The following is a 26,295-nucleotide window of genomic DNA, read 5'->3' as shown; positions in this document are numbered from 1 at the left end:
TGCATGCAGATAATCACTTCTTGTTGAGAATGACGGCGAAATTGTTTCTTGTTTTGCCGGACCTCAATTCTTCCTTCTTAAAATTCTTAGGCGCGTAGGTGCCGGTGTGTTCCCAGAGATGAAAGACTAACTTTGAAGTCCGCTTGCTTTGTGTTAGACGGAAGCCCAGGCAAGTCATGATCTCCCCTAGTCTTTCTTCGTTGAGGTAGCGCGAGTTGTCCACACATGCAATAGGCAATACCAGGAAGAGACTGGGAACGAGTTCAATAGGGCATTTCGAAGTCAAGAACTTGACACAACGCTTGAGCATTTCACCCCGCCCCGTAGCATCAGGAACATAGTTGAGCACCAATGACAGACTGATCATGTTGAAACGTTCATCATCACTGGTGGGCAAAGGTCGCTCCATGAAATCTTGCTTTAGAATCCCTGGCTCTTGGGAGTTCAAGTCGATCCGGGTAACATCCAAGGCCGGGTTGATAGAGCAGGCGTTTTTGGTGCTCAGAGCTCCAACTTCAAGAACTCGAAGCTTTGGAACGGTGTTGTTCCATTGCTTCAATTGCGGCTTAATCCAGTCGATGAGGACTTTGCTCGAATCTCCACCGCGGTCCATCGACTGGCCTAGCTTACTGGCGATCTGATAGCTTTCGAGGCCGCCATTGGCTTCGATTTGAGCGTCAATACTGCTGACTCGGGCCTCGTCCCCGGCAGCCAGAGCTTGAGCCCGGACTTTGAGAAGTCGATGATGGGATCGAATCAGAGTGCGAGTAGCCTTTGCTGAAAGAGCAGCGTCCTTGGATTTGACAATGCGAGGCCGACTATGCGACAACAACGTCGGCCTCTTGGATCGTTTTTGGGGAGCCATGTCTTAATGATCGCGATGAATCAAAAAATTAGAATAATAGATTTGGATATCAAGAATCTATTGTCTCTTCGAATCTCCTCGAGGGTTGGATATACAAAAAGGAGAGGAGGTCACTGGCACGCAAAGAAAAGCCGTTCAAGAAAATCAAAAGAGAGATAAATACGATGTTCATTCTGATTGGACAAAAAAGTAACCATACCGTACTACTATGTATTAAAAAAATACCAAAGATACCACCTGGACCCAGCGGACCGCAGGTCACCTGACCCACACACAGCACTAGGGTTTTCGCTAAGCGAAGACCACTCCAAATCCGTTCGACTTTTGACACTGCGATAATCCATCATCGACAGCGACCGACGACAGCCATGGCCCCCTCCGACAACAAGACCGGTATGTTCCAATAACTATGCGCTCTTCCTATTGCGATCGCCGCCTTGCCAATTGTGAATTCGCCGTGTGCACGTGGAGGAAGATATTTGGATTCAAAAAATTTCGATATTTGGAGATCACCTCGCAAAGAGTCGGAGACACCAGGACATTTCGCAGAGCACTTCTGCATCGCCATATGCCTGCCGATCTCAAACATGCGCCTCCAACAGCAGAATCCTCGATCTACCACATGCACACCGGCAAATTCACAAATGGCAATCTGCGGAACGAACTTTTTTGGGAAAATTTTTATTAGTTCACTAGGCTAACGAAATCTTCTCTACAGGCAAGAACAAGGCCAACGCCGCCGCCAAGGCGGTTGCCAAGGGCGCTTCGGTACGTAGCAAAAGATGAAGCAGACCAAAGAAACCCTTTTGGAGCCTATCGCTAACGCGGTTGTGGCAACAGCTTCACAAGTCCCGCAAGGTCCGCACCTCGGCCACCTTCCACCGCCCCAAGACTCTCCAGCTGTCGCGGTCCCCCAAGTACCCCCGTGTGTCTGTCAACCACGGCCCCGCTCTGGACTTCAACAAGATTGTTCTGTACCCCCTGAACACTGAGAGCGCCATGAAGAAGATCGAGGAGAACAACACCCTCGTCTTCATCGTCAACGTCAAGTCCAACAAGCGCCAGATCAAGCAGGCTCTTAAGAAGCTGTACGATGTTGACACCGTCAAGATCAACACTCTTATCCGGTATGTTTTACTAGTATTCTTGCGGGGTTCAAGTGGATTGAAAGCTAACATTACTTTTCCAGCCCTGACGGAACCAAGAAGGCCTTCGCCCGTCTTACCCCCGATGTCGATGCTCTTGACATTGCCGCCACCAAGCTGGCCATTGTCTAAGCGGGGAATGCTTGAAAAGGGATTTCTTAGGGTTTTGGCGAACTTTGTTTTTCACTACGGTGATGCTAAAATACCAGCCGGGCTGAATGATCAAAAAGAACATAACTTGTGAAAGTGAAATGCACGATTCCAGAAGAATCGCCGGACTTGTCGGTCCTGTAATGGCTAAGACATGTTCCAGACCACATAGTAGTGCACCGTAATGTTGTAGTTTTTCTTAGTCTATATTTGATTAGAGATGGTGTAAATGGGCGAACGTTTTTCAATGTTGCATTGCATGGAGACAAGGGTTGTCCACAACGTTTTACAAGCCTGCAGTTGCCCCAGTTGCGATATCGTTTGTTATTTATATACTCCGTATACCCAGTTTACACATAGTTAATTATCCAGCCTAAACTGGCCGATATTGCATGTTCTCACCATCCTTCCATAATCCAGGATATGGTAGCGTCGATGATATACTTGTTCTACAAATAACATCTCCACAACAAACACAACATATAGTGTACAAGACAACATGGTTCATAAATTGACTCTAGTATACAAGTGATGGTTCCACAATCCGTCTATCCATCCATAACCCCCAAGACAAAACCGTCCAACCGCCGTCCAAACAAAATTAGAGCATGACAGGCTCCAACCCAAATCAGTTTTTATGAATAGTGATTGATATCCATAGACATGCATGGCATCCAGACAGCAATCAGAATCAGAAATATCAGAAACCGAGAACACAAGACATATAAACGCTTAGTGGCCGGGGCCGCCGCGCATGTTGTCCAGCTTCGACAGGATGGACAGACTGGTATCCATCCACCGGTCAACACAGTTCTGTGCGCATGCCTCCTCAGTCTTATCGAGGGTACCGGAGGTGATCTTGCTGGTGATGCACTTTTCCCAGCACACTTCGTTCAAGTGGTGGACAGCTAGAAGAGGATTGAAGTTAGCGATATAGTTCGATTCCAAAAGAGCAAAAGATATCAAGCACTAGAATCCGAATCCATCTAGATCATATAGATCATGAAGTATAGAACCCTAATATATCCGGATAGAAAGATGGAACACTCACTCTGCTGAATGTTGGACTTCTGAGCCTCGTTGGTGAGGACCTGGTTGAGCTCCTTCTTATCGCTCTCAGAGAGCTTGGTGAGATCGAGTTGCTGTTCCATAATGGCGGTATAGGGCAATTTTAAGTAGCAATCGAGGTGAAATGGGATTACGGAGAATGAGATAACAGCAAAGCAATCGACGGTAGCTGGGGAGGATGAGATGTCCGCAATTCAAAATCAAAGGCGGTGAACAGCGACACAAAAATGACGCGCAGTTTTCCCTATCGATAGCAACTTGCGTTCCTTCGTTTTTCTCATTTTAACATCGAAGAGAATATACCTTGTCGAAACAGTGTCAGGTTGAACACGATCTCGCTTTAGAATATCGCATTACATCTATCTCATTATCATCAGCTGTAACATATCATCCACCATGCCTCCGATCCGCACTTCCCGCAATCGCAAACCGCCTCCCGCTGGCTTCGACGACCTTGAAGATACCCTGCTGGAATTCAGCAACAAGATGAAGGATGCAGAGAATGCATCGCATGAAGGAAAGAAGAAATATGAAGTTCTCTGGCCTATATTCCAGATCAGTCATCAACGTATGAGTTGCTCCTCTCCGCGGCATTGAGAAATACGGTTTTACTGACTTTTGCCCCCTCTTATTTAACAGGCTCACGATACATCTATGAACTTTACTACGAGAAAGAAGCGATCTCAAAGGAACTATATGATTTCCTGCTCAAGAACAAGTATGCTGATGCCAACTTGATTGCCAAGTGGAAGAAGCAGGGCTATGAGAAGGTTAGTTTGTCCTTGGGAACACTTTTTGATTTAGGACTTGAAACTAACTGATTTGTTTAGTTGTGTTGCCTGCGCTGTGTCCAAACGAAAGAAACGAACTTCAACTCCACATGTATCTGCCGAGTGCCCAAGGCGCAGCTCAAGGAGGACCAGACAATTCAGTGTGTCAGCTGTGGCTGCAACGGCTGTGGAAGCAGCGACTAAAAGAAAGACCGAGTGTGGTCGGTGACTGGAGGGTTCCCATTTGACTGGGGACCCCGGGAGGTATTGGTGGATTAACCACACGCATCCATTGGATAGGGCGTTTCGGTATTATGCATGTCTGTTTACGTTTTCTTTTTCTTTTTCTTTTTTACTCTATCGGATCCATTCATCGGGTCAATCAGATACCCTTCAAAGCTTGAATGGCTCATGGAACAGTTTGATAAGCAGACAAATAATGACTTTCAATTGCTAACTACATACATTATATCGAAGTAACGCCATCAATGTGTGTCCCGGTAGTTTTCCCATAAAGATAGCCCCAACCCAATATCCAAATCATAAAAACCATCGCTTGCATGTACATCTTAGCATCGTCATTAATATCGTAACCAGGCCATCCCGGGCTCGGTGGAGGAAATGTCAGAACCGGCTCCATCAGCGCAGCCCAAAAACTCCCCAAAGAAAAACACCGCCCACAAGACCTTGGAAACATCGCCGAGAACCAACTCCAGGATACAATCCAAAACTCAAGAAACAAAGGTGGCGGGGCGACAAAAGCAGGAGGATAATAGGGGGGTAGTAGGGAGAATAATCAAATCAAACAAGGTGGGTCTCCCAGAGATCCCAACCTACAAACAAAAAAACAAATCATGAACTGAGGTCATCTTAAAACAACGTCGTATTGGTGCGGTGGCCCATTTGTGGTCGATGAAGTGCCCTGGGCTTCAGGGTGTCATCCTTGCTCATGCCTCCAATTTTTTGGAAGCCTTGCAAGAGATCAATACCATCGACTTCACCCGGGCTGTCATTGCCCTCATCGAAAAGATGGAATGAGAAGAAATCTTCCTGGCCAGCATCTCCAAATCGGTTCGTGTCTGGGAGCTTAGACGGTGACTCCGGGAAGATTGAGGACTTAGAACGGGACATCGAGGGCATACCCAGTCGGCTATTTATGTTCACCGAAGTGATGTCCGAAAGTACAGTGTTGCCACTGTCGTTGCGCGGGCGTTTGACTGAGCGCTTCTCAGGAGATCCATAGGACACCTGTGCTGATCCCGAATCCGCGAAAACATCAAAGGAGGTGTGGAAATGATCATTAGGGGTATATGTTTCGTCCTGGAGATTGAAAGCCGGGCTCCAAGGAAGAGCATCTTCAGAAAGACCTAAATGCTTAATGGGCGAGTTGACCATTTGCTGGATCTTTCGGCGGTGGTTTCTCAAGTTGGTATTGGGAGACACAGATGGTGGCGGCCGGGCAGGCTTCTTAAACTTGATGATAGGCGTCAACGGAGGCGGCTGCATGCTCACATATTGGCTGCGGAGAGGCGAAGAGCCGATAGGTGGGTTTGGGTTTTTGCGAGGCGCTGGCTGTCCAGGACTGACATCGTGAGATGAGCTACGCATGCGGGCGATCTCTTCTTCGGCACGGCCACGCTTGATGCGAGGAGGCTCGATATCCAAATCAGATGTCAAGATGTGCCCAGCCTTATTAGGTCTAAGAGCCGATGACTCCAAGGACGAGAAATAACCACTATCATTCATAGTAATCGATTTGCGCTTGCGCGGGCGAGGCACAGGGGTAGGGCCAGATTGAGTGGGAGTTGGAGGGGTACCCTGGCGGGCGAATCGGGGAGGAGCGATGGGAGGAGATGACCGGATAGTTTGCGGTGGCGAGGAACGAGGCGCTGCGCGGGGCGCAGGGACAGGAACAACTTCGCCCGCATCATCTTGAAGAGCAGGGTCAGACGCAGGCAGCGTAGCATCCGAAGACAAGTCATTTGGGGCCGGCCTGGGGGCAGGCGCGTGATGAGATGGTGCGTGATAAGCGGGCTGCGGCGGTACCATCCAGGTCGTGGTACTTGCAGTTTGCGACTGAGGAATCAGATCTCTCTGAGGCGCAGCAGGAAGAGGAAGGCTGGACATAGTGGCGCGGCGGACTTGTTTGTCTTTGAGGAATTGCGCCTCCATGCCAGGCTCAATGGCCCAATAGTTACCCTTGCCAGGATCATCCTTGGGTCGCTCTTGCTTAATGAATGCCTTGTTGAGACTGAGATTGTGTCGGATACTATTTTGCCAACCTGGGTCGCTGTTCTTGTAGTATGAGAAGGTATCCGAGATCCACTTGTAAATTTGCGCTAGCGTCAAGCGCCGGTTGTTGGCGCGCAAAATGGACATCCCGATCAAGGTAGCATAACTATACGGAGGCTTGGTGCCATCATCCTCCACCGGCGGCATGTCATGCGGTTCAGGTAGATAAGCAACTGACGCGTCATCCCGCCTTTGTTTCTTATTAGATCGCTCCTTGAGCGGCGCGGCCTCCATGAGTGTGCGCTTCATTGGAAGTTTCGATTCATAAGATGGCTCTGGGAAGTCCGCGAAACTGTCATTGGATGGCTCTTCGGGAAGGTTATTTTCTTTTGATGATTCGGGATTAACGCTGGAGAATGTGGTGAAAAGAGCAGAATGGGGCATGGAGGTTGTAGAGTAGATGGGGAACGGCGGTTTCTTGGCTGGGGAGTCGGTGGTAAACATGGGAGGAGTGGGAGCAGATATCGGGACGAAACCGAGTTTTCCGTGGCGCGAATGGGAGCCCTGAGGGCGAAGACCTTTTGTTGGCGATGGCCTGTGCGGGCCCGAAGACGGATGGGAAGACGAGTTCTGAATGGGCTGGAGTGGTAGCGGTGAAGGTTGTAGACGGGGCTGCGATCTGATGATCTCGTGGGCTGATGGGGCTAGCACTGAAGAGTAGTGTGCGCCCGTAGAACGCGTCGATCCCATAACCTAAAGGATAGGACACCAAGTCGCAATATCACCAGTCACTCGAGGGACCATATGACGCGTAAACAGACTTGGAGGGAAGAGCGCGACTGTTGAAAACAAGGCCTCCGGCCGAGTTTGCGACAACGAGCGAGCCGTGTCTGGGTGTGATGAGATTTTGCAGAGAATTCCGATTGGGCCAATGGTACTCCGTAGATCGAGAGGGAAAGCCAACAACCTCAGGCCGTCATGCAGGCTTAGACAAGTTGGGCGACAAGGCGCTAAGGCGTCACACTTCCCAGCTGAAGCGCGAATCAGGCCGCAGAGATAACAGATGAATGTGGATGAGATTTCGGATTTGGGAATGGAAAAAAATAACCGAAAATGGTATGGACTGCTGGGAGCTGAGGATAGAGGATAGAGAGGATAAAGAAGAGAAGAATACAGAGAGAGAGTACAGGAAGAAGTAGAGAGCAAGACTCTTGGTAGAGTAAACCGGGTTTCCTTGGGAAGGACGGGAATGGGGCTCTGGGGGGACAAAGGGAGATAGATATCAGGCCCTTAGGGATTTTTTTCTCCTTTTCACTTCCGTGCCCTTGGAAGATACTAAATCATTATTATAGAATTCTAGAAATGTTCAATTCTTTTTTTTTCTCAGAACAGAAGAAAGGCGGGGGAGGAGAGAGAGAGAGGGAGATCGATGGAGTGAGATAGTGTGATAATACCTGTCACGTATGGTCATTTTATAGACGCGTCGCGCGTTTTACTATGAGAAGGTGGGGCATATCGGGTTGTATTATTGGTATTATCAATTCAGATTTGGGTACCAAAGGGGGTCCCCTCCCTTGCTCACATTTTCTAGCGTCGATCTGATCCACCGAGGATGAACGGAGTATGTCAGGTCGACATTATTGCCTTTTACTATTGACTATATTGACTACCGAGTATATGTATATTGAAATACACATATTCTATCTTTAGGTCTTGGGTTACCATATGAAACAGATGGTATCTGGAATAATATTATCGTACAATATACAACTCTGCAAGTATGACACGACTCAATCAATCTAGACCCGAGACACCAGATATTGACTATTCTTAAATCCTACCATTGGCACCCCAATTGGCCCGGCTATCCCGGTATGTGGACGTGTCGATGTAACTCTGAAACGGACGCTGCTTTTTTCACCCCTTGTTTCTTCGCTGTCATGGAGGATCTCCTCAACACCCTTGACTAGTGGCCAATTGCTCTCGGGTGCATCGAGGACCAATCAATCTTCCAGGCCTACATCGTACAACGCATGTGCTGCACTCTAGTCTGCAGGTTCCGTAACCTAATAATCAGAACTACGCATAAGAGACTATGGAGTGCAGAGTACGGAGTAATGGAATTGCAACTAGAATTGGGAATCTATTGTTCGAATCTAGGGGAGATCCCTAGTGTCTTGTCTTTCCCCATACCCTTGCTTGTGCATCAGAAACCTCATGTTACAGACTTTATGCACTTACTCCGTACCTGGGCGAACGTACCATATGCCCTCTCCCGAAGCTTTCTTTTCTTGTCGTTTTTACCAGTCCGGTTAGAGTCGCAGTAAGTAAAACTTTTGGTCAAGACGGTAACACTCGGCCATTCCCAAGCAATCGGAGAATTTAGCGATGCAATGGCCTTCGTTTTCAAGCAAAGCTAGAGTCAGACATTAATTAGTTGCTAAATCTAGTGGCAATGCTAATCTGACAGTGACAATCAAGGTTGCCAGATTGAATTGGTGCCTTATGATCGATTGATATCGATTGATAAATGGTAGCATGCCAAGCGACCTCAGGACCCAGCAATTAGTCATTTTAAAAGGCCCAGCTTGGCATAATAGTGATCAAGCTGCAGTCATCGATGGGTCCTTTCACCATCAAATCGAAGAGAGATACGGAGTGTACCCCATTCCATTCAGGGTGCAAAAAAAAAAAACACACCCAGGGATGCGCACTATAATGGAAAGAAATTAAGTAAAGGCAGAAGAATCTGATGTATACCAGGTAGATGTAATTAATATCCCAGAGCACCTAGAGTAAACCATCCCTCATGAAACAAACGCTTCATGACTTCTATTCTAAACCAAAAAAAAAAAATGGAAGGAGAAAACGCCAAGCCCATGCATCACACAAAAAACGAAAGTCTATGCTTTTGGTTTTCCCAACAAAAGTCGCGCCCCCCTGTCTTTAAGGGGGTCTTCGACTTCTGTTGGATGCATAACTTTTTTCTATCAATAAAACCCAAGGGATATCTTAAACAACAATGACTTTTTGCTCGATGCAAATGTGGGACGTTTAGTCCAAGAAGGTGAACATGCTCGTATGGATGATATTCAGGGCACGGTCGGCGTCTCGTTCTTCAATGACGCAGGAGATATTGATTTCACTTGCACCTGCGAGGGGGAAGAAAGATTCAGTTAGCCCCAGTCAAGGGTACAAAAGGTAGAGCGAGGGGGTGGGGGAGTGGGGATCAGCAATTATTTACTCACCTTGCGAGATCATCTCGATATTCACGCTGTTCTCCCCGAGAGTAGTGAACATACGCCCTGCGACCCCAATCATATTCTTCATCTGCTTGCCCACCAGGCTGAGAATGGCCATCTCAGGGATGATGTCGACAGTTCCGTACTTCGCCAGGTCGTTCAATGCTCCCTGGAGATCATCATCAATGACCTGATACTCATCCCGTCCGTTTCCATTCAAAAGGGGCATCTCGGAATGCAGCGCCAAGGACACGTGGACCTCGCTGGTCGAGATCAGATCAATGGATAGGCGCCACTTGTCCAATACGGAGAAAATGCCCGCAAAGAAACCATGGGAGAGTGACCGCTTGTTAGAATGCACGTTGATCACCAGGATATTATGCTTGATGGTGACTGCCGTCGGGCGCTTCGGTGTATTCGCAAGACTAGGGCTGCGGGTCCGGAACAGACGTGGATCATGTCCTGGCGTGGTTCTCTCCAATTCGGCCACAGAGTCAGGGAAGATAATAGTGCCTTCGTTCTTTGGGTTCATGACGTTCTTAATGCGAATAGGGATCTTTGCGCGGATGACTTGCTCCATGGTGAACGGATGAATGACTTCGGATCCATAGAAAGTCAATTCAGCGGCTTCGGCCGGGGTGATGGTCGGGAGAAGATGAGCCGTTGGCACTTTACGCGGGTCCGCGGTAAAGATACCATCCACCTCCTTCCACACCTGCAGCTCCTGCGCGTGGGTTCCGACCGCGACAAGGGCGGCACAGAGGTCAGTATATCCACGGCCAATCTGATCGAGCAGACCACCAGGGATGGTACCAAAGTACCCAGTCATGACAGGTACTCGATGCCCGCACGCCTCGACTTTGCTGCCGAAAGCTGCCGCCAGGGTATTATAAAAGTCTTGGTCCAAGCCGTGGGGACCGATGGGGAAATCAATGATTTCTGCAAGATCCACGTACTGCGAATCCACCCCGCGGTCTTGTAGTAGAGCGGCCATGAGCAGACAGCTCAGCTTCTCACCGGTGCTCATAACCTTGTCCACACAGCGCGCACTGATCTCTCCCAGAGTCTGAGCGGCCTCAAGGAACTTGAGTACTCGTTCGCATTCTCCAGTGATGTCCGCAATCAGTTGGTCTCTTATTTCTGCCGACTGCAATTCTTCCTGGGCGACTTGGACATGCTCCAGACGAACAGCCTCCACCAATGTCAGATATTGCCGTGAACGGGGGTTTTCAGCGTCCCGTGCTGCCCGCAATAGCCTGTTCCGAACAAATTATATCAGTATCGCAATTGTGACATGAAGACTATCACGATGACTCACCTGTTCGTTGTGCCTTCGGCTTTTGTAGAACTGCTTCTCGCAGAGCATACGACGGCGACTCTGTTATTCAAAAGGCTCGGTCTGTGAGATTGTTAGCCTCCATTCAGTTGAAACAAAATCGAAGAAATGCGTCATACTCGACCACCTGCTCAATGATATTCCGCGCAAACTTGCCCACACTAGTACCGCCAAATTTCTGCACGACCCAATTGCTGTGGGCCTGCGCGGTCACTGGCAAATTTGAATCAAGAATGGTGGTAGCCATAGTGTCAAGCCAAGAAGAAGTAAAGACAGTGTACAATGTAATGCAAGGGAGTGAGAAGTGGTTTTGGAGGGGGAACCGGCGAAAGCGGAGACCATTGGGGCCGCTTTGGGCTGCATATTTTTTTTGTGACTCAATTGGCAATAGAGTTATCCAAGTGGAGACCGCCTGCCTGTTCTGGCCAGGGGCCAACGATGTCGGAGCGCCCCACCAATCACGCCATTTTCATATTAAATGCCCCTCATTGGCCTTATCGGGATAAATATTATCCCGGAGTATAAAAGGTATAGGTGCCCACATGGGATACATCTGCATTGCATCCTAAAAAATATCACAGACCTGGCCCCTACAATAGCACAATTAGACTGTTCCTTGATTTTGACCTCGCAATTAAAACATCTCATCAAGAATTTGGGGTTCTAAATCTGTAGTTGGGGTGGACGAGAGCCATAGGCCGACGATCGAGGGTTCAAATGATACGTGCATCCCTTTTGAACATATTACTTCTATCCTCCCCTTAGAAATCGCTCCACACTCGTCCTCCTCCGTGACATCCCCCGTCTTCATGAGAGGCGGCTTGGTTACGATGAGCTCCACAGGGCAGGACTCGGATTAAGTTTGTTTTTGGGACTTTGATGTTCCGGCACTCGTTTTCATATACTCCTGCCTATAGTTACCTCTACGTATCTCACCACGTATATGTGTGCGTATAAGATGTTAGATATGTGTATGCTATACAGCGTTCAGCTTCATTGGCTCTTAATAGGCCTCCTCATTGCAATCCTAAGTCAGAGATCAGGAATCATTTTCAGGAATCAGACTCACGAGTATTCCGCGTTTCTGACTACATCATAGGGATTAACTTGGCGCAAACGACAGCTTTTCCTCGTCAGGTTGTAACAAACTAGGGTCAAATACTGCGCACAAGATTTGACAAACAAAACAAACTATAATCCAAGTAAATATGGGCTGCTCTGAGTGTCTCGAGGGGACTAAAGAGGTTTCTACGAAGTATAAAATACTATTTTCGGTAAACCACGCGATATGCCAGGCCGATCCCTACCCGCTTTAAATGGTGGGGACTAGACTAAATGATTAGTCTCTATTTGCAATGCACTAAGAGGATGGGTAGACTAGTGGGCAGACGGTGGAAGCGACTCATTTATCAAGGAGTGTATCAATTTGGGATGTTGAGCGTTTTACTCGGGCTCTCGGTCAGCCTATTAGCGAAGTTCAAATGAGATTTCTACACTTTAAATACTAGGATACAGGGAAGCACATAAGGCTGCTACTATGGAGGCAAGCTCGTGATGTCGGTTGAGACCCAGTGATTGCCGGGGGCTATACTTTTGAAGTATTGGCAGCTTGGAAGCGGAGGTGGCTTGGAATGCTGATTGAACTAGTAAATGGAGAAACTTTTGTTAAGAGTCTCGATAGAATGCCTTCAAGGCTAACACCTAGAAAACTAGCCAGATATATCGGTTGTTGTTCTCACATTTGAAGAAAGACGTTGTGATAGCTTCTACTGGGCTACATAGTTTGGCTACATAGTTTTAGACTTTCTCGACTATTCGAAGAACTTCCTAATTTACTATGCACAAGAATAGTCGGCCGCTTATGTGACCTTGCCATGTCTTTTTAGATGTTCCTTTAGATGTATTTTCTAGGTGTATACGAAGGGGTAAAGAAAAGCATACTCTGTGCAAGAGACTTTCTATGTATAACCGTTGATTGTCTTCCTATGTCTTCCTGACGAAGCGCCAACACCTTTGATAGATGAGTTATACAACTGGAAACACCTACATTATTTTGGCCCCCACGAAGAATACGATACTTGACCCTTCTACTCCGTACCCGCTGATCTTAGGCAGGAAATAGTGACAGCACAGCCCTTTCATATTGCCATATCGGGAAGATGATTGTCGTTGCCAAGATGCTGCCGCTTGGCATCTTATAACATAACAACGTCAGAGTCCCCTGCCTGCTTTCCCCAAATTTTACATTCAAAGATATCGACACGCCCTATTGACATGGGAGGGTTCTCTTTCCCGGTCTCAATGACAGTGTGATAGTGCTTGACCCCAAAATGCTTCCCAAAAGGCAACAGCCCGATGCCGAAACAATAAGGAAGTCACAGCCACTATCGGTTTTTAGGTCATGGTCATGGTTTCCGAATTATTCAAAAGAACCCAAGAAGGAGGTACAACAAATAACGACCGATCCCGATCCCGTTCGATGGATAAAAGGTGTTGTGATCTGTTCATGGATCATTGGGGGTGTCCTCGCCTTAAACATCATCCTCACCGTCATTGCTGCTGGTCTGGCATATTCGGGTAATAGTGGGCAGATCTTCTCATTTGCTTCACTCTATATGGGAAAGTGCTCTACTTCCAAGAATTGGACCACCGGCTTGCACCTCCTGATCAACATCCTCAGCACCGCCCTTCTGGGAGCGAGCAACTACTGCATGCAGTGCCTTGCAGCCCCTTCACGGGAACAGGTGGATAAAGCTCATAGTCAAAAGACATGGGTCCGAATCGGCGTCCCGAATATCATAGACCTTGTTCGCTACCAAACAGGCAAGCGACGTCTTCTGGGATCGGTGCTGCTGATCACCTCATTGCCTATTCATTTGATGTTTGTGGTGTAACATGTCCAGATTTCAAGGTACTCTGGCTGATATGAACTTCTGCTAGTTATAATTCTGCCGTCTACTTCTCCATTGGGCCAACGGAATATTCAGTCGTTGCAGCACAGGATAAGCTTATCCAGGAACATGGCAACTCCACGGAATTTGAGCAATGCTTCACAGAAAATGTCGGAATGGAGTTGCCATCTTTCAATACTGCAATCCGTGATGGGAGTTTTAACACTCTCTCCAAGCAAGAATGTGTTGATACCTTTGCTCAAGACTATGCATCCGGGTATGGAACGATTGTTCTGGTGACCAAAGACTCGATGCCTCAAAATGAGTCCGTGGCCTGGATAGGAACTGGAAACAATCAAAACTTTGAGGGTGGTAATTCTCAATTCAGCTGGCTGTGTGACGAACAGTACCCCTGCACCAAGATTATAGCCGAAGAAAACACCCATAACTGGACTGTTCACGCATTAACGTGGTCGCGTCCCACTATACGTCTATCGGTGCCTATCCCAGGCGGAATTTATGAGAGTGGAGGATGGTTAGATGTCGGGCATTACGGTATTCCCGAAACCGATGACTACAACCATCTTGATGATATTCTCGAACAACACCCTTCCTTGGAGGAGCTGCAAGCTGAGCTAGATGATCCTTCCGGCTGGGTTAACGGTTCATTCCCGGGTAGTGTGACAGTACGCAAAGGTGAACCTGAGTGCACGTACCCGAGAGTCTACGGTAAACAGACTCCGCGATCATATTCAATCGATCACTGCATGACTCTGCCAGTTAAGGAAACTTGTCAATTATTCTTCAGCCCACCGATCTGTCTGGTTGTAATCGTCTGCAATATAGTCAAGCTCATATGTGCGCTGTTAGCGGCACGCGAGAACAGAAAGGATATTTTCCTCACTACCGGAGACGCGATTGCGTCTTTCCTCGCCAAACCGGACCCAGTCACCGAGGGAGTCTGCCTGCTGTCCGGGTCTTTAATCAAGAAAAGATCACAAGGATGGCAGAAATACAAGGGCCGTGAACGCAAATATTTAGATCTTCTTGAAACCAAACAAGAGACTCCGCTTCGTTTACCTCCAAGGAAACGATGGCTTCAAGCTGCGAGTATCTCACGCTGGGTTTATACGATTCTCCTGTATGATATTACCCCATCACGACAGTAATGACCTCAGCGAGCAGTTGACTGACTCCATTCAGATTCGTGTGCATGCTAATCCCATCCGTCATCGTTCTTCGCCTGGGAATTCTCAATTACAACAAAGCCTCAAAATCAAGAAACCTATGGGACTCTGGCCTGGGAGATGCAAGCACAGGGACTACCCTGGCGGGTCTTAGCATTCCCGGGAGCGCAAGTGGGATATTTTCCATGATTTTCCTAGCCAACGTACCTCAGATACTCGTCTCACTAGCCTACTTCTTCTACAACGGCCTGCTTACCTGCATGCTCGGCGCTGTCGAGTACGACAACTACGCCATAGAGCAAAAGCCTCTCCGCGTATCCTGGCCCCACGGTGCCCAGCGTTCAACCTACTACCTCAGCCTTCCATACCGATACAGTGTCCCGCTGCTAGTAGTCTCGACGGTTCTCCACTGGCTCGTATCCCAAAGCTTTTTCTTTGTCCAGGTGATCCCATTTGATCGGCACGGAGTGCCCCAAAGAAGCTCACCAGACGTCCTCGTTACATGTGGCTATTCACCTGTTGCCATAATCTTTGGGATAATCGTTGGTGGCTTGCTACCCATCGCCGCTGTACTCCTGGGCTTGCGTCGTTTTAGATCGCACATGCCGCTGGCTGGTCAGTGTAGTGCGGCAATAAGCGCTGCGTGTCATCCCATGACTACGGCGGTTGACCATGCGCTGAAACCGGTGCAATGGGGCGAAGTTCCAGATAGTGTGTTGTCACATGGCATGTTTTCGAACACAATAACGACGGATGTTGAGAGTGACGCTCGATCGAGTATTGGGAGTGATGAGCAGCGGCCGTCTTTGGCTACGGAGCTGGATAGAAATGAGTCCAGGGCAGTTGGTTTCTTGCATTGCTCATTTACTTCGGAGGATGTTAGTGAGCCGAGTACATCACGTCTCTACCTCTAGCTAGAGTAGGGTGATGATGGGAAATCTAGAAACCCCACGTACTTACGATGATATGATGTTTTTGGATAATATAATAATTAGATTGATTAATGTATGGACATAATAAGATGGTATGTATGAACTGGACGCTAAACTCTGCCGTAGGTGGGTCTCGGGAAACGGGCACCGTTCTGCTCGTTTAGGCATCAAGTTAATCCTTTATCTATACCTCTGCCTCTACTGGTGTTTGCTCCTCTTGGCTTTGCTTTTTTTTCCCTCTGCATTCTGTATATATTTCTCTGTTCCTCATCCCCCAGGTGGTGTCTGCCAAACAGCAACCTAACAATTTCCCCAACAGCGTCAGCACTGAATGAAAACTCCATAATGGCCGAGCACAACACCGCCTCATGCCCTTTTTGCCCTTTCACAGATTCCGATGCTAATTTTGTGTTCCAACACATCGAATACTGCCACCCAGAAACCGGGGCAACTGGTTTCCTGCAGGACAACCCGCAGGAATTTGCAGGTCAAAACTCGGCTCCACTGCCAGTGGACGAGGATGGCGCAGAAAAATATGTCGACTGTCCACATGGATGTGGTGAGACAATAGAGAGTGCCGAGCTCTCGAGTCATCTAGATCTGCATGTTGCAGAGGACATGGCGCTGGATGATACCGGGGCCACACCGGCACGATCAACTCCAGACGTACATGGTCATGGCTATGATGAATCCTTCGATGATGAAGACCCCCTCGATATGCTCAATTCCCACAAAGGAGGAAAGCGTGGGATGCAACGAGACTCCTCGCGAGCCAACACTGCCAAGCCACCACGGCCTCACAGTCCCCCAAGGACAACCAATGCCGATGGCACAAAGAGACTAGGGGTATTCGTCCCGAATTTGAATATTTAGAAATGAGTACTAACAATTTTCAGCGCTCGGAATTGGGTCCTCATGCCCATGAGAAGAAAATGCCATCATGGCTGAAGAAAATGCTGGAAAAGGGCGGCAGCACATCAAAGCAAACGCAAATCACATCAGATGGCAAACTCACACGACGCGAGACAGTAGAAAACGAGACCGACAATCTGGTTCCTATTATTTCCCGGCTGTGCGAACAGGACAAATCCGTCCAGCGGGCATTCTTCTGTAGCCCCAAAGTACGCCATATCTGTAAGATGCGTCGGGAAGGCGGGTTTTGTGGCTATCGCAATATCCAAATGATGGTCTCTTGGCTGAAAAAGACTCGTGGCTTTGGTCATGAGCACTTCCCAAATAAGGGGCCGACGATCCTTGAGCTGCAGGATATGATTGAGTCAGCCTGGGATATGGGGTTCAATAGTTCTGGGAGAGCCGAGACAGGTGGTATCAAAGATACCCGCAAGTTTATTGGAACGCCTGAAGTAAGTCATTTGGTCGGCATCAACTATCTTCTATATACTAACGAGTACCCAGGCACAAGCACTTTTCATGAGCTTAGGAATTCCGTGAGTTATCCGGCCTGCTTCGTTTTAACCCCGCTAATTCCGCTCTCCAGATGTGACGCCAGGAGTCTGGCAGAGAGAAGCGATCTACGGGCCTGTGATGCACTTTACATCGACGTCGCCGACTATTTCCGATCAGCGTGCTCGCCAGAAGACGAGTCAAAGATCGTCCAGACCGATCTCCCTCCGATATACTTCCAGCATCAAGGTACAGTTTTCTAAGTCTTTCAGCACATGTATATGTCTCTCTAACTTGAAACAGGTCATTCTATGACAATTGTCGGATTTGAAATACGAACCAACGGCAGCGCAAATCTGCTAGTATTCGATCCCATGTTCAAGACTTCGCCTGCAATGGAGCGTCTAATCGGGGCGTTTGTCAAGCCTTCAGATCCCACCCGACTTCTCAAAGCATATCGCAGGGGAACACCTTATCTGCAAAAGTATAAGATATTCGAGCTTCTCAAGTGAGTGATTGTTTCATTTTCAAATATTCTAATGCTAATCAGTACTAGGCTACGTATAACCAGCCCGAAACCTGCAGCCACATAAAATCAATCCAATTCGATCAACATTATATGTCTTTGTATCATGATTAGGTAAAAAAATAGAACCAAAGCGAAGTTACTATAAATGTCTTTTATACATTCCCAATGCAGTAATTTACCCCTCCACGATAAGATTAGCCGGGACGAAAATTAGTCCGATGGAATTATTTCATCTGGGGAACCCATTTTCAATCTACAATCTACAATTTACAATTCCACTTTAAGATCTCGATCCTTATAACAAAATATGCGCACCTCTCCAAATGTGATCATCACCGGCACTCCCGGCGTGGGAAAGACCGTCCACTGCGAACAACTCGCGCAAGAGATCGGCCTGAAGCACCTGTCCATTAACCAGGTCGCAAAGGACCGTGGATGTTTCGATGAATATGACGAGGAATTGAAGACCTGGGTGGTCGATGAGGATAAGGTAAGAATGTTTCCCAGCAAGTTTTTTTACCTGAAATGCTACTCTTTCTACCATGGCTTAAGACTCAAAAGTTCACATGCTAATCCATGCGCGACACAGCTCCTCGATGCCCTCGAAGACGAAATTCCTAATGGCGGCTACTTAATCGATTGGCACGCCTGCGACCTCTTCCCCAAGTCCTGGATCGATCTCGTCGTTGTCCTCCGCTGCCCCACTACAGATGTTCTATATGACCGCCTTTCCTCACGGTATGACAATCAACCTCGCAAACCTATCCACGCTGTCAAACTAACATAATTATCTCAAGGGGCTACCACGAGAAGAAGCTAGAAGAGAACGTCGACGCAGAAATCTTCGGTGTCCTATCAGACGAAGCACGGGAGGCATTCGACGAAGAGATCGTGGTAGAATTGAACAGCGAGCAGGATTCAGATGTTGACTCGAACTGCCAGAGAATCGCACAATGGGTCGACTCATGGAAGCAGTCGCACGCGGAGAATGCGGATTGAGGGAATTCGTCGGGGCCATATACAATCTTTGATCTTCGTTTCTCATTCTTCTATGGTCTTTTGCAAGGCTGCGTTATATACCCATGGCGATTTACTGCTGGCCTTCGGCTAGCCACTGCTGCAACTTCACCAGCGCCTTGTACCGGTGCGAAATCTTGTTCTGTTCGCGGGACTCTTAGTACATGACTTTCTTTTCGCGGGAAACAAGATCGTTCTTACCTTCTCATCCTTGTCCATCTCGGCATAGGTCTCCTTGCCATCATATTCGAAAATAGGGTCCCAGCCTGTTATACATCAGATTTTGATTGTCTGCAAACACCAGTTGGATATTCACTTACCGAACTGTCCTGGGCCTCTGGGTCGCACAATAGTACCCTGTACATCACAGTTAGATTTATATAGATTTGAAATGGCAGTATTTGCCTCACCTCAGTTCTCCCCTGGAAAAGAATGGGCTCTTCGCCAGGGCCTTTGCAGAAGGCGAAGGTACACACAGCGTCGGCAGTTCTGTCCTCGAAGCCATCGAGCATCTTGTTCAAGCCCTCGTGTCCCAGACTCTGCATGAAGAATTTGCTTGACAATCATTAGTATTATTATCACAAAGCAAGCCTTCAATGTAGCAAAACATACATGTATGGCCCGGGAAGACCCTTAAGCGCATGGAACTCCAGCGCAGTGTCCTCGGTCAAGGCAGGTCCATTAATCTATTCCTTCGTAAGCAGGTATAATTAGAGCATAAAAGGTCTATGGAGGAATTACCGCTTCGGCGGCACGTCTGGCCTTCTCTTTGGCGATTTCCTCGACCGTGCCCTGGATCTCGGGGATGTCGACCTCCTGGCTGTCCACTTCGATGACCTTACCGAGGATAGCCCGCACCTCGAGGAGCTTGTTTTTGTTGCCGGTGATGAAGTTAAGCTTGGTGAGTGTCATTTTGGCTGTGCAGATAGGTACTGGTTGGTATTTGGTATGGGTTGGAGTTGTGAAATTGAAGATTAAGAGTGTGGGAACCCCACTGCGCTACCGCTGACCGCATATATCAGCCCCAGGTGCAGTGGATTCATCCAAACCAGTTCGACTTAAAACGCATTCTGAGAGCCTCGAAACCTACGTTGTAACTGGATTTTGAAAATGGATTCCTTCATTTCTGGATGGTGTATGCAGCAACGCATAGCTTTGCCTTGGATGAGACTTACTGGCAGAAGTTTGACCCGCGGTTTTTTGGACATACTAAGGATCTCGAAGGAGCATGGGAAGAGAGATTGGGCCTATTTGACGAGAAGGAAAGGGAGGAGATAGAAATGCTGGTCGCTCGGAAGTTGAAGGAAATGGACACCAGGACTCTATCATGGGATCCGGATGAGTATACTCTGGCATTTCATGGGCAAGTATAGTATGTAGTTATGTAGTCTTTGTGCCTCTGCAATTGTATCGACTTACCTGCCATATGTATACTCTCCAAGTGCCTTTAAGTGTTGCTTTAAAAGAGCATTTAACTGATACTTTATAAAAGTATGCTCTATAATACGTCTATAATGTTAAACCAGGCTTTTTCTTTTTAAAAAGAAAAGGTCAAGAGAGAAGTTGAAATTAAATGTGTAGCATACGGATTGAGATTGACTTCAAGAAGGCGATAATGTCGTCGGTTGTTCATACTGAACCTGTTCGGAATAGGGGTCAAGTGAATTTGAACTTGGATTGCTCGTTTACGTTAAAAATTTCATTTACAGGAACTCTCTTAGCAATCTCTTCTGGTCTATAAGCCAGGACGTCATATGCAATTGAAACAAATGAAAATCATGCGCATCACTGTATCGCAAAGGCCGTGGATAATCCAGGCAAGTCGTAATCCGTAGCTCACAGGAAATTCCCAAAGTCTAATATACAACAGTACAGATCTATTCCTCAAGCATCTTGTGATCCCACTCGAACTTCTCTTGCTGTGCCATCGCTTGCGCGGACACAATCTCAGCAAGTCGTTTCAACCGTGGTGTTTGGAGCCAGGATGGGGTATAGGTCTCCAAAGCAGTGATAACACGCGGCTCAGCGATCTCGTACGGGCCGCTGTCCTCCATGTCTACCGGAGCCAGGAGGAGCACATCGCTCTTCTCTGTGACACGAGAAGCGACGGCCTTCATGATCTCGCCGTTGATGGGCTGTTCGTAATCTGCCACCAGGTACTGGTTCAGAAGTTTCTGGATTTGGTTCGGAGACAGCCTGCACATGATTAGTTAGGTGAACTCGTGGGAGAAGACATTTCCAGGGTTCACTTACATCCAGCAAATATCTTGAATGATCTCAATATCATTCAGAGTAGCCTTCTTCAGTTGCAGAAGCTTGGTCGCTTGCTGTATAGGTGTTAGTATAATGACCGAATGAATATCAAACAAGGAACCTTACCATCAAATGCTCGAGCTTCAACGTCCCCTCTGGCATATCATGACTCTTGCACCACTCCTCAATACGAGTGATGTTGTAGTTGATTTGCAGACCACGCTTCCACGACAGGAAGTTGCGTCGCATGAGGAGATCGTTGAAAGCAGTGACGCCAACTAGGCGCAAGAGCTCCGTGACGGTCTGGAGAACGATGGCGTCCTCAAGGTAGAAGGCCTTCATTGCCTTGTAAACACCATTCAATAGACTGAGGAGGTTGTCCATGCTGTAGGCTGGGTTATTGTTGGAGGGCAGAAGCTTTCCAAGGAAGCGATTGGTTTCACTCGTGACAAAGCCGGGAAGTGATTGAGACTCGATAATGGCTGGAACGATCATCTTGTACAACTTCTTCTTCAACACCTTCATCCAAGTGTGATAGATGTTGAATTCCAAGCTCTCAAGGTCGTGCTTGACAATTTCCAACAGGCGGTCATACTCATAGTTCTCGGTCTTTTGTGCTTCATACCAATCCTCGGCCAGGAAGACAAAGGATAGCATCTCGTGCACGTTAGATAACCAGAAGGCACCGGGGTTGATCGCGTCATCCCCGTCATGCTGCATAACCTCTTGCTGGATGGACTGCATAACGTTGGCCAAGAATCGCTCTGACTCCTTGACAAATCCGTTGTTCCACATCTCCGACGTAACAAGGTTAATCAAGTACGCTGGGAACAGGACCTCCTTTTCAGTCGGTGGCGGTGTCGAGGTTGGGAGCGGAATCTTCAAGTTCCGGATAAGACCCATAGCGACCTCCTCGTTCAACTCCTCCTCTTCAGAAAGCAAGTTCTCGAGCTCCACCTCGACCGACTCTATACCGGGAGAGATAGCCGCATTTTGACGGGCAGCCATAGATGCAGGGGTGACCGCCATCGAAACAGGCCGAGGGTTGTACGCACCACTGAAGCGATCCGTCTCGATCCTTTCAGCACCGGCACTGCGTCTCTTGGGCTTAGGTTTCTTTGAGGACACCAAGTTGATCAAGCCCGGTGTAGGGGCCTGGACTGCGCCACCGTTGGTTAGACCGTCACCGTTCACACCGTTCAAAGGTACAGATCTCTTGGCAATCTCGAGCTGTTCCTCGAGATCGGAGATCCGCTGCCGGAGACCAGTCTTGTCTTTCTCATATTCGACGCCCACAAGCTTGAAACGCTCTAACTCCTCGTTGGCAGTTTGAAGAGCCTCACGGGATATTTTCTCCTCTTCTTGGAGGCGCTTGATGGTAGCCTGTGCTTCAGTGTGGCTTTGCTGCAGCTTGGTCATCTCCTCTTCAATCGCCTCTAACCGGGCTGCGGTAATACCGGCCTGGTTCGCTTCAACCTGGAGTTCCTTCGTGCGGGCCTCCAAGGCATTGTGTCGGGTTCTCCATGACTTCAATTGGGCATCGTAGTTGTCCAGCTGTGAGAGCAAGGTTTTATTCTCAAGCTTGAGAGTTTGGAGGTACTGCGTCAATTCAACCACCTTATTCTCCAGCTTGTAGGAAATCTGTTTGAGATCACGGGCATCCTCACGAAGTCGCTTATAGGAATTTCTTGCCTCTTTTCCTCTCCAAAGATTTTGGATAGTGATGACCTGGCGGCGATACTGTCTCCAGGCCCGGAGTTGACGCCAGGAGCGGAAAGCACGTTGAATGACCTTGGCCGCATTTCCATTGATAGAGTCCATGATGTTGCGTCGGCACAGGAATCCCTTGGCAACAGACTCGAACAGGATGAAGTTTTTGCGGATTTGAGTGTAACGTTTCTTCTCCTTCTGGCCACGCCAGACCCGCTGGATCGTAGTAGCAGCCTTGGTCCGACGAATCTCATGGGCATGCTGGCGTGCCAAGAAGCCCCGAATGAAGGCCTGAGTGGTGAGAATCGAGTCACGAGCATCGAGGTAGCGGCGGCGGTAATACTTAGCACGCAAGTTCTTCTGGATCATGATGGCACACTCATTCAACCTAGACGTTCGGAGATTCTCCAGGAATGCAAGCATACCAGCTCGGAAGAAGATCTTAGTAAGACCCAGTTGATACTTGTCTTGCTTTTCATCTCCCAGAGCTTTTCGGAGGATTGCATGGCACATATCCCGAATCTCTGAGGTCCATTGTGAGGAATGGCACAGCATGTAGTATCGAACGGCAAATTCTTCATAAGTCCATCGGGTTGGGTAGCCAGCGGTACTGATTCGGACAGTTTCCAGGACACCACAAGCTCTCAGCTGACTGAGAACCATGGGACCTTCGAATTTCCATGCCTCTTTTGCCTCGTTGGGTTTGATGCAACGGATGTAGTGAACTTCTGTGCCGTTGATGGTGTTCATCAATTCAATCAGCGAGGACTTGAAGATTCCTCCAAGCGTGGGTTTCCGGTTGACTGCAACACCAATCCGACGCCCTGGAGCAGCTGCAACTGGCTTGGATGACATAGCAGCAGAGTCCTTCTCACGAACGGCCGCAGCAGTCTCTAGAATCTCCTTGATGAAAGGATTGGAGGAATTGCGCAACACTTCCAAATGCTCATCGGGCACAGTGTCACGGTTCTTTTCGATAAATCCATCAGATTCATAAGTGACATCGACTGCATAGTGACAGACGGTGAATGCAGATTTCCCAAAGCGGGGTTTCTTGTAGAACTTCTGCTTGTCCGCCGCAAAGTGATGGTGAAGCTTGGTGACAAACTGTTCATCCGAGCCCATAGGAAGTCGAGATTCCTCATCCAAAAGGGCCAGAACGCCGAGCTTAGCTTCGATAAGATCGATACAAGGTTGGTTATCCGAAAAGTCGATGAACGTCCAGTCAATCTCTTCTCGGACATATTCTTCCTGCTCAAGCTTGAACACATGCTGGTTGAATTCTTGTTGCAACTTCTCGTTGGCATAATTGATGCAGAATTGTTCGAAAGAGTTCTTGGCGAAATGCTCAAATCCGTAGATGTCAAGAACACCAATGAAGCATTTGAACTGCTCGAGCACTTCATCGGTAGCGAGGCGGCGGTTGATCTTGTCCACTAGCCAATCAAAGAGACTTGAATAAATAAACTTGGCGACGGAGTCTCGGACAACCAAAGCCTGTTGCTGTGTTAGGTTGGAGGTGATTTTCTCGCCCCGCGTGATAAGTTGCTTCTTCACGATCCATTTCGCGAACTCAGTAGCATCGATTCCTAGCATCTCACACGCGCGGAGAAGTGCAGGCTCGGTCGACGAGACTGACGAATCCGTGCGAGTTGCTGTGATCTTAACATTACCGAGGTGTAGCAAAGCGGCGAGAACACGGAAGATGTCTGTCTGATCTTCATTCGGCACACCAATCACAGCCAGTGACTTCCTGGTCGCCTCAAATTCGGCCTTGTCGTCGACACCGTCGATCACTGGAGTACCACCCTGGTTCAGATATTCAAAGTCTTCAACAGCCAAGAGACCCAGCTCCTGTTTCTCTGCGTCGGAAGCACCGGCTACCAGCTGGTAGAAGATGTGGTAATTGCGCTCTTTGAGAGGCTGGAAGACAAGTCGCGACCGCTCAAGAAGATACGTCCTGATCTTAGCTCCGATAATATTCGTTCGGTCATCGAACATGATCTCGATATATTTGCCGAAACGGGAGGAGTTGTCATTACGAGTGGTTTTGGCATTACCGAACGCTTCCATGACCGGGTTGGTAGCTAGGATCTGCTCCTCAGTTTCACTGATTGCCTCTGCGCGGCTGGTGGTGTATTTTCCGGGTTGATCGGAAGACTCGCGAGTCGCAAAGTAGCGCATGATATATTTGGCGCTCACGGTCTTACCGGCTCCAGATTCACCAGAGACCACAATCGTCTGATTCTTTCCATCGCGAAGCATGTCACTGTATTAAATGTGTAAGCGAAACCAACCCTAAATCTGCAAAATATGGACGGTTCTTACGCAAAAGCTTCCTCTGCGATTGCGAACAGGTGAGGCGCCTGCGAGGCACGTTGTTTCCCAGCATAAACCTGTACCATCTGCGGCACGTACAGCGAATCGACTCTGGCAAATGGGTTGGTTGCAATCAAGACGATACCACTGTAGGTATATATCTCCTTCTGGGCGTAGCGGAGTTTTATAGCCTGGAGGACTTCATAGGATCGTCAGCTGGGAGGGCGGCACCAAACACGTAGGGGCAAGACAAACCAGCGGGCTCGTTCAAGTGAGACAAATTCGTCAGATCCTCGCTTGCTTCAAGCATAGCAGGGTTCATGAGCGGAGGTAGTTTAGGGTTGTTATCGACCTGCAGCTCGGACTGCGTGGTCTCCACGGTTTTTGTCTGCCCGGATCAAAACCGTGTCAGTCGGCCTCAGTAGCTTAAGAGACACAGGATTGCGCGTCCAGAGTTCCAAAGTTCCAAGGCACCTACCTCTCCATTTTCCAACTCGAAGATTAGTTGCACTTTCTCTCCATCCTCCAGCTTCTCCTTCACCTCGGATGCCAACCATCCTTCTGTCGGGTCGGGCTGCCAGGCCCGTGTGCCGACCTCATAGATGTGCGCCATGGGGAATGTAGGTCGTTAATCGTTTTTGATGCAATAAAATCGGGATATTTGCAGAAGCTCCGGGGATGATGGGCGTTTTCGGAGGTAGGGTATCGAAGGGAAAATGCGATTCAGGTCCAAAGACAAGGGGGACTTCTCAACCCCTCATCTCATATTTCGAAAGAATAGAATAAAAGATTGAAGATAAGGAATAGATGAAGGTGGAAAGAAAACCCTTGAATGAGACTAACAGCTGGCCATTTAGCGAGAGCCCCTGAAGGAGCTTAGGGAATATACTGGGGGGGCGCCACACCCCACAACCTGTCACCGCCATCCTACTTGGTCTGCATTGTGTACCTTATGTTTACTATTGACATTGTATTATTTTACTGCATGTATTCGTATTTACTTGGGTATTGATTTCATTTTATCATTTATTTTATGATTATGATTATTTTTTAAAAAAAAAAAAATTCTTGTCTTGTTTTACCTGAAACTGATTTAATGTACATACATCTACTCCGTACTCCGTAGACATGTATGTCTCTGGTATGAATACCAAGTATACATACCTAGCCGTAGACAACTCACATATTATAAGACACTTCAATTGTCTCAGCTATGAGTGTAAGTCCTTACAGTTGGACGTGAAA

At 48.1% G+C, this 26,295-nt stretch overlaps 10 protein-coding genes across 10 annotated transcripts; 4 read left to right on the top strand and 6 right to left on the bottom strand.

The window, feature by feature from the left end:
- Positions 1-13: 13 nt before the first annotated feature.
- On the bottom strand, positions 14-865 carry N7487_008904 (25S rRNA (adenine2142-N1)-methyltransferase; the record flags this gene model as incomplete). The annotated part of the gene is made up of 1 exon (XM_056876634.1): positions 14-865. The coding sequence occupies one exon, from the start codon at positions 863-865 to the stop codon at positions 14-16; it is 852 nt and encodes a 283-aa protein (XP_056728822.1).
- Positions 866-905: 40 nt separating this feature from the next.
- On the top strand, positions 906-2,331 carry N7487_008903 (60S ribosomal uL23 domain-containing protein; the record flags this gene model as incomplete). The annotated part of the gene is made up of 5 exons (XM_056876633.1): positions 906-1,054; positions 1,149-1,258; positions 1,584-1,633; positions 1,706-1,992; positions 2,055-2,331. Coding segments are annotated over 5 exons (684 nt in total), but the record flags the coding sequence as incomplete, so codon positions are not given.
- Positions 2,332-2,892: 561 nt separating this feature from the next.
- N7487_008902 (Tim10/DDP family zinc finger protein) lies at positions 2,893-3,311 on the bottom strand (the record flags this gene model as incomplete). Its single annotated transcript, XM_056876632.1, has 2 exons — positions 2,893-3,068; positions 3,212-3,311. The coding sequence occupies 2 exons, from the start codon at positions 3,309-3,311 to the stop codon at positions 2,893-2,895; spliced, it is 276 nt and encodes a 91-aa protein (XP_056728820.1).
- Positions 3,312-3,624: 313 nt separating this feature from the next.
- N7487_008901 (BUD31 family protein) lies at positions 3,625-4,202 on the top strand (the record flags this gene model as incomplete). Its single annotated transcript, XM_056876631.1, has 3 exons — positions 3,625-3,796; positions 3,868-3,998; positions 4,059-4,202. 3 exons carry the CDS (start codon positions 3,625-3,627, stop codon positions 4,200-4,202), a joined length of 447 nt encoding a protein of 148 aa, XP_056728819.1.
- A 666-nt stretch (positions 4,203-4,868) lies between these two features.
- On the bottom strand, positions 4,869-6,980 carry N7487_008900 (forkhead box transcription factor; the record flags this gene model as incomplete). Its single annotated transcript, XM_056876630.1, has 1 exon — positions 4,869-6,980. The coding sequence occupies one exon, from the start codon at positions 6,978-6,980 to the stop codon at positions 4,869-4,871; it is 2,112 nt and encodes a 703-aa protein (XP_056728818.1).
- Positions 6,981-9,284: 2,304 nt separating this feature from the next.
- On the bottom strand, positions 9,285-11,055 carry N7487_008899 (aspartate kinase; the record flags this gene model as incomplete). The annotated part of the gene is made up of 4 exons (XM_056876629.1): positions 9,285-9,382; positions 9,479-10,728; positions 10,791-10,871; positions 10,928-11,055. 4 exons carry the CDS (start codon positions 11,053-11,055, stop codon positions 9,285-9,287), a joined length of 1,557 nt encoding a protein of 518 aa, XP_056728817.1.
- A 2,083-nt stretch (positions 11,056-13,138) lies between these two features.
- N7487_008898 (Peptidase C78 ubiquitin fold modifier-specific peptidase 1/ 2) lies at positions 13,139-17,815 on the top strand (the record flags this gene model as incomplete). Its single annotated transcript, XM_056876628.1, has 9 exons — positions 13,139-13,689; positions 13,749-14,840; positions 14,903-15,768; positions 16,138-16,664; positions 16,715-17,182; positions 17,235-17,266; positions 17,317-17,471; positions 17,526-17,730; positions 17,779-17,815. The coding sequence occupies 9 exons, from the start codon at positions 13,139-13,141 to the stop codon at positions 17,813-17,815; spliced, it is 3,933 nt and encodes a 1,310-aa protein (XP_056728816.1).
- A 243-nt stretch (positions 17,816-18,058) lies between these two features.
- On the top strand, positions 18,059-18,750 carry N7487_008897 (nucleoside triphosphates FAP7; the record flags this gene model as incomplete). The annotated part of the gene is made up of 3 exons (XM_056876627.1): positions 18,059-18,241; positions 18,341-18,489; positions 18,549-18,750. 3 exons carry the CDS (start codon positions 18,059-18,061, stop codon positions 18,748-18,750), a joined length of 534 nt encoding a protein of 177 aa, XP_056728815.1.
- A 91-nt stretch (positions 18,751-18,841) lies between these two features.
- Positions 18,842-19,680, bottom strand: N7487_008896 (non-canonical purine NTP pyrophosphatase; the record flags this gene model as incomplete). Its single annotated transcript, XM_056876626.1, has 6 exons — positions 18,842-18,910; positions 18,970-19,034; positions 19,089-19,125; positions 19,179-19,323; positions 19,381-19,454; positions 19,510-19,680. The coding sequence occupies 6 exons, from the start codon at positions 19,678-19,680 to the stop codon at positions 18,842-18,844; spliced, it is 561 nt and encodes a 186-aa protein (XP_056728814.1).
- A 965-nt stretch (positions 19,681-20,645) lies between these two features.
- On the bottom strand, positions 20,646-25,663 carry N7487_008895 (type V myosin; the record flags this gene model as incomplete). Its single annotated transcript, XM_056876625.1, has 6 exons — positions 20,646-20,964; positions 21,022-21,095; positions 21,148-25,000; positions 25,060-25,249; positions 25,306-25,438; positions 25,529-25,663. The coding sequence occupies 6 exons, from the start codon at positions 25,661-25,663 to the stop codon at positions 20,646-20,648; spliced, it is 4,704 nt and encodes a 1,567-aa protein (XP_056728813.1).
- Between the last annotated feature and the right edge of the window lie 632 nt (positions 25,664-26,295).

Source organism: Penicillium crustosum, assembly GCF_028827405.1.
Source record: "Penicillium crustosum strain IBT 35664 chromosome Unknown utg000003l_segment0_segment0, whole genome shotgun sequence".
NCBI classification, from domain to species: Eukaryota; Fungi; Ascomycota; class Eurotiomycetes; order Eurotiales; family Aspergillaceae; genus Penicillium; species Penicillium crustosum.
Note: the sequence above shows the minus strand (reverse complement) of the source record. Positions and strands in the feature narration are given on the sequence as shown.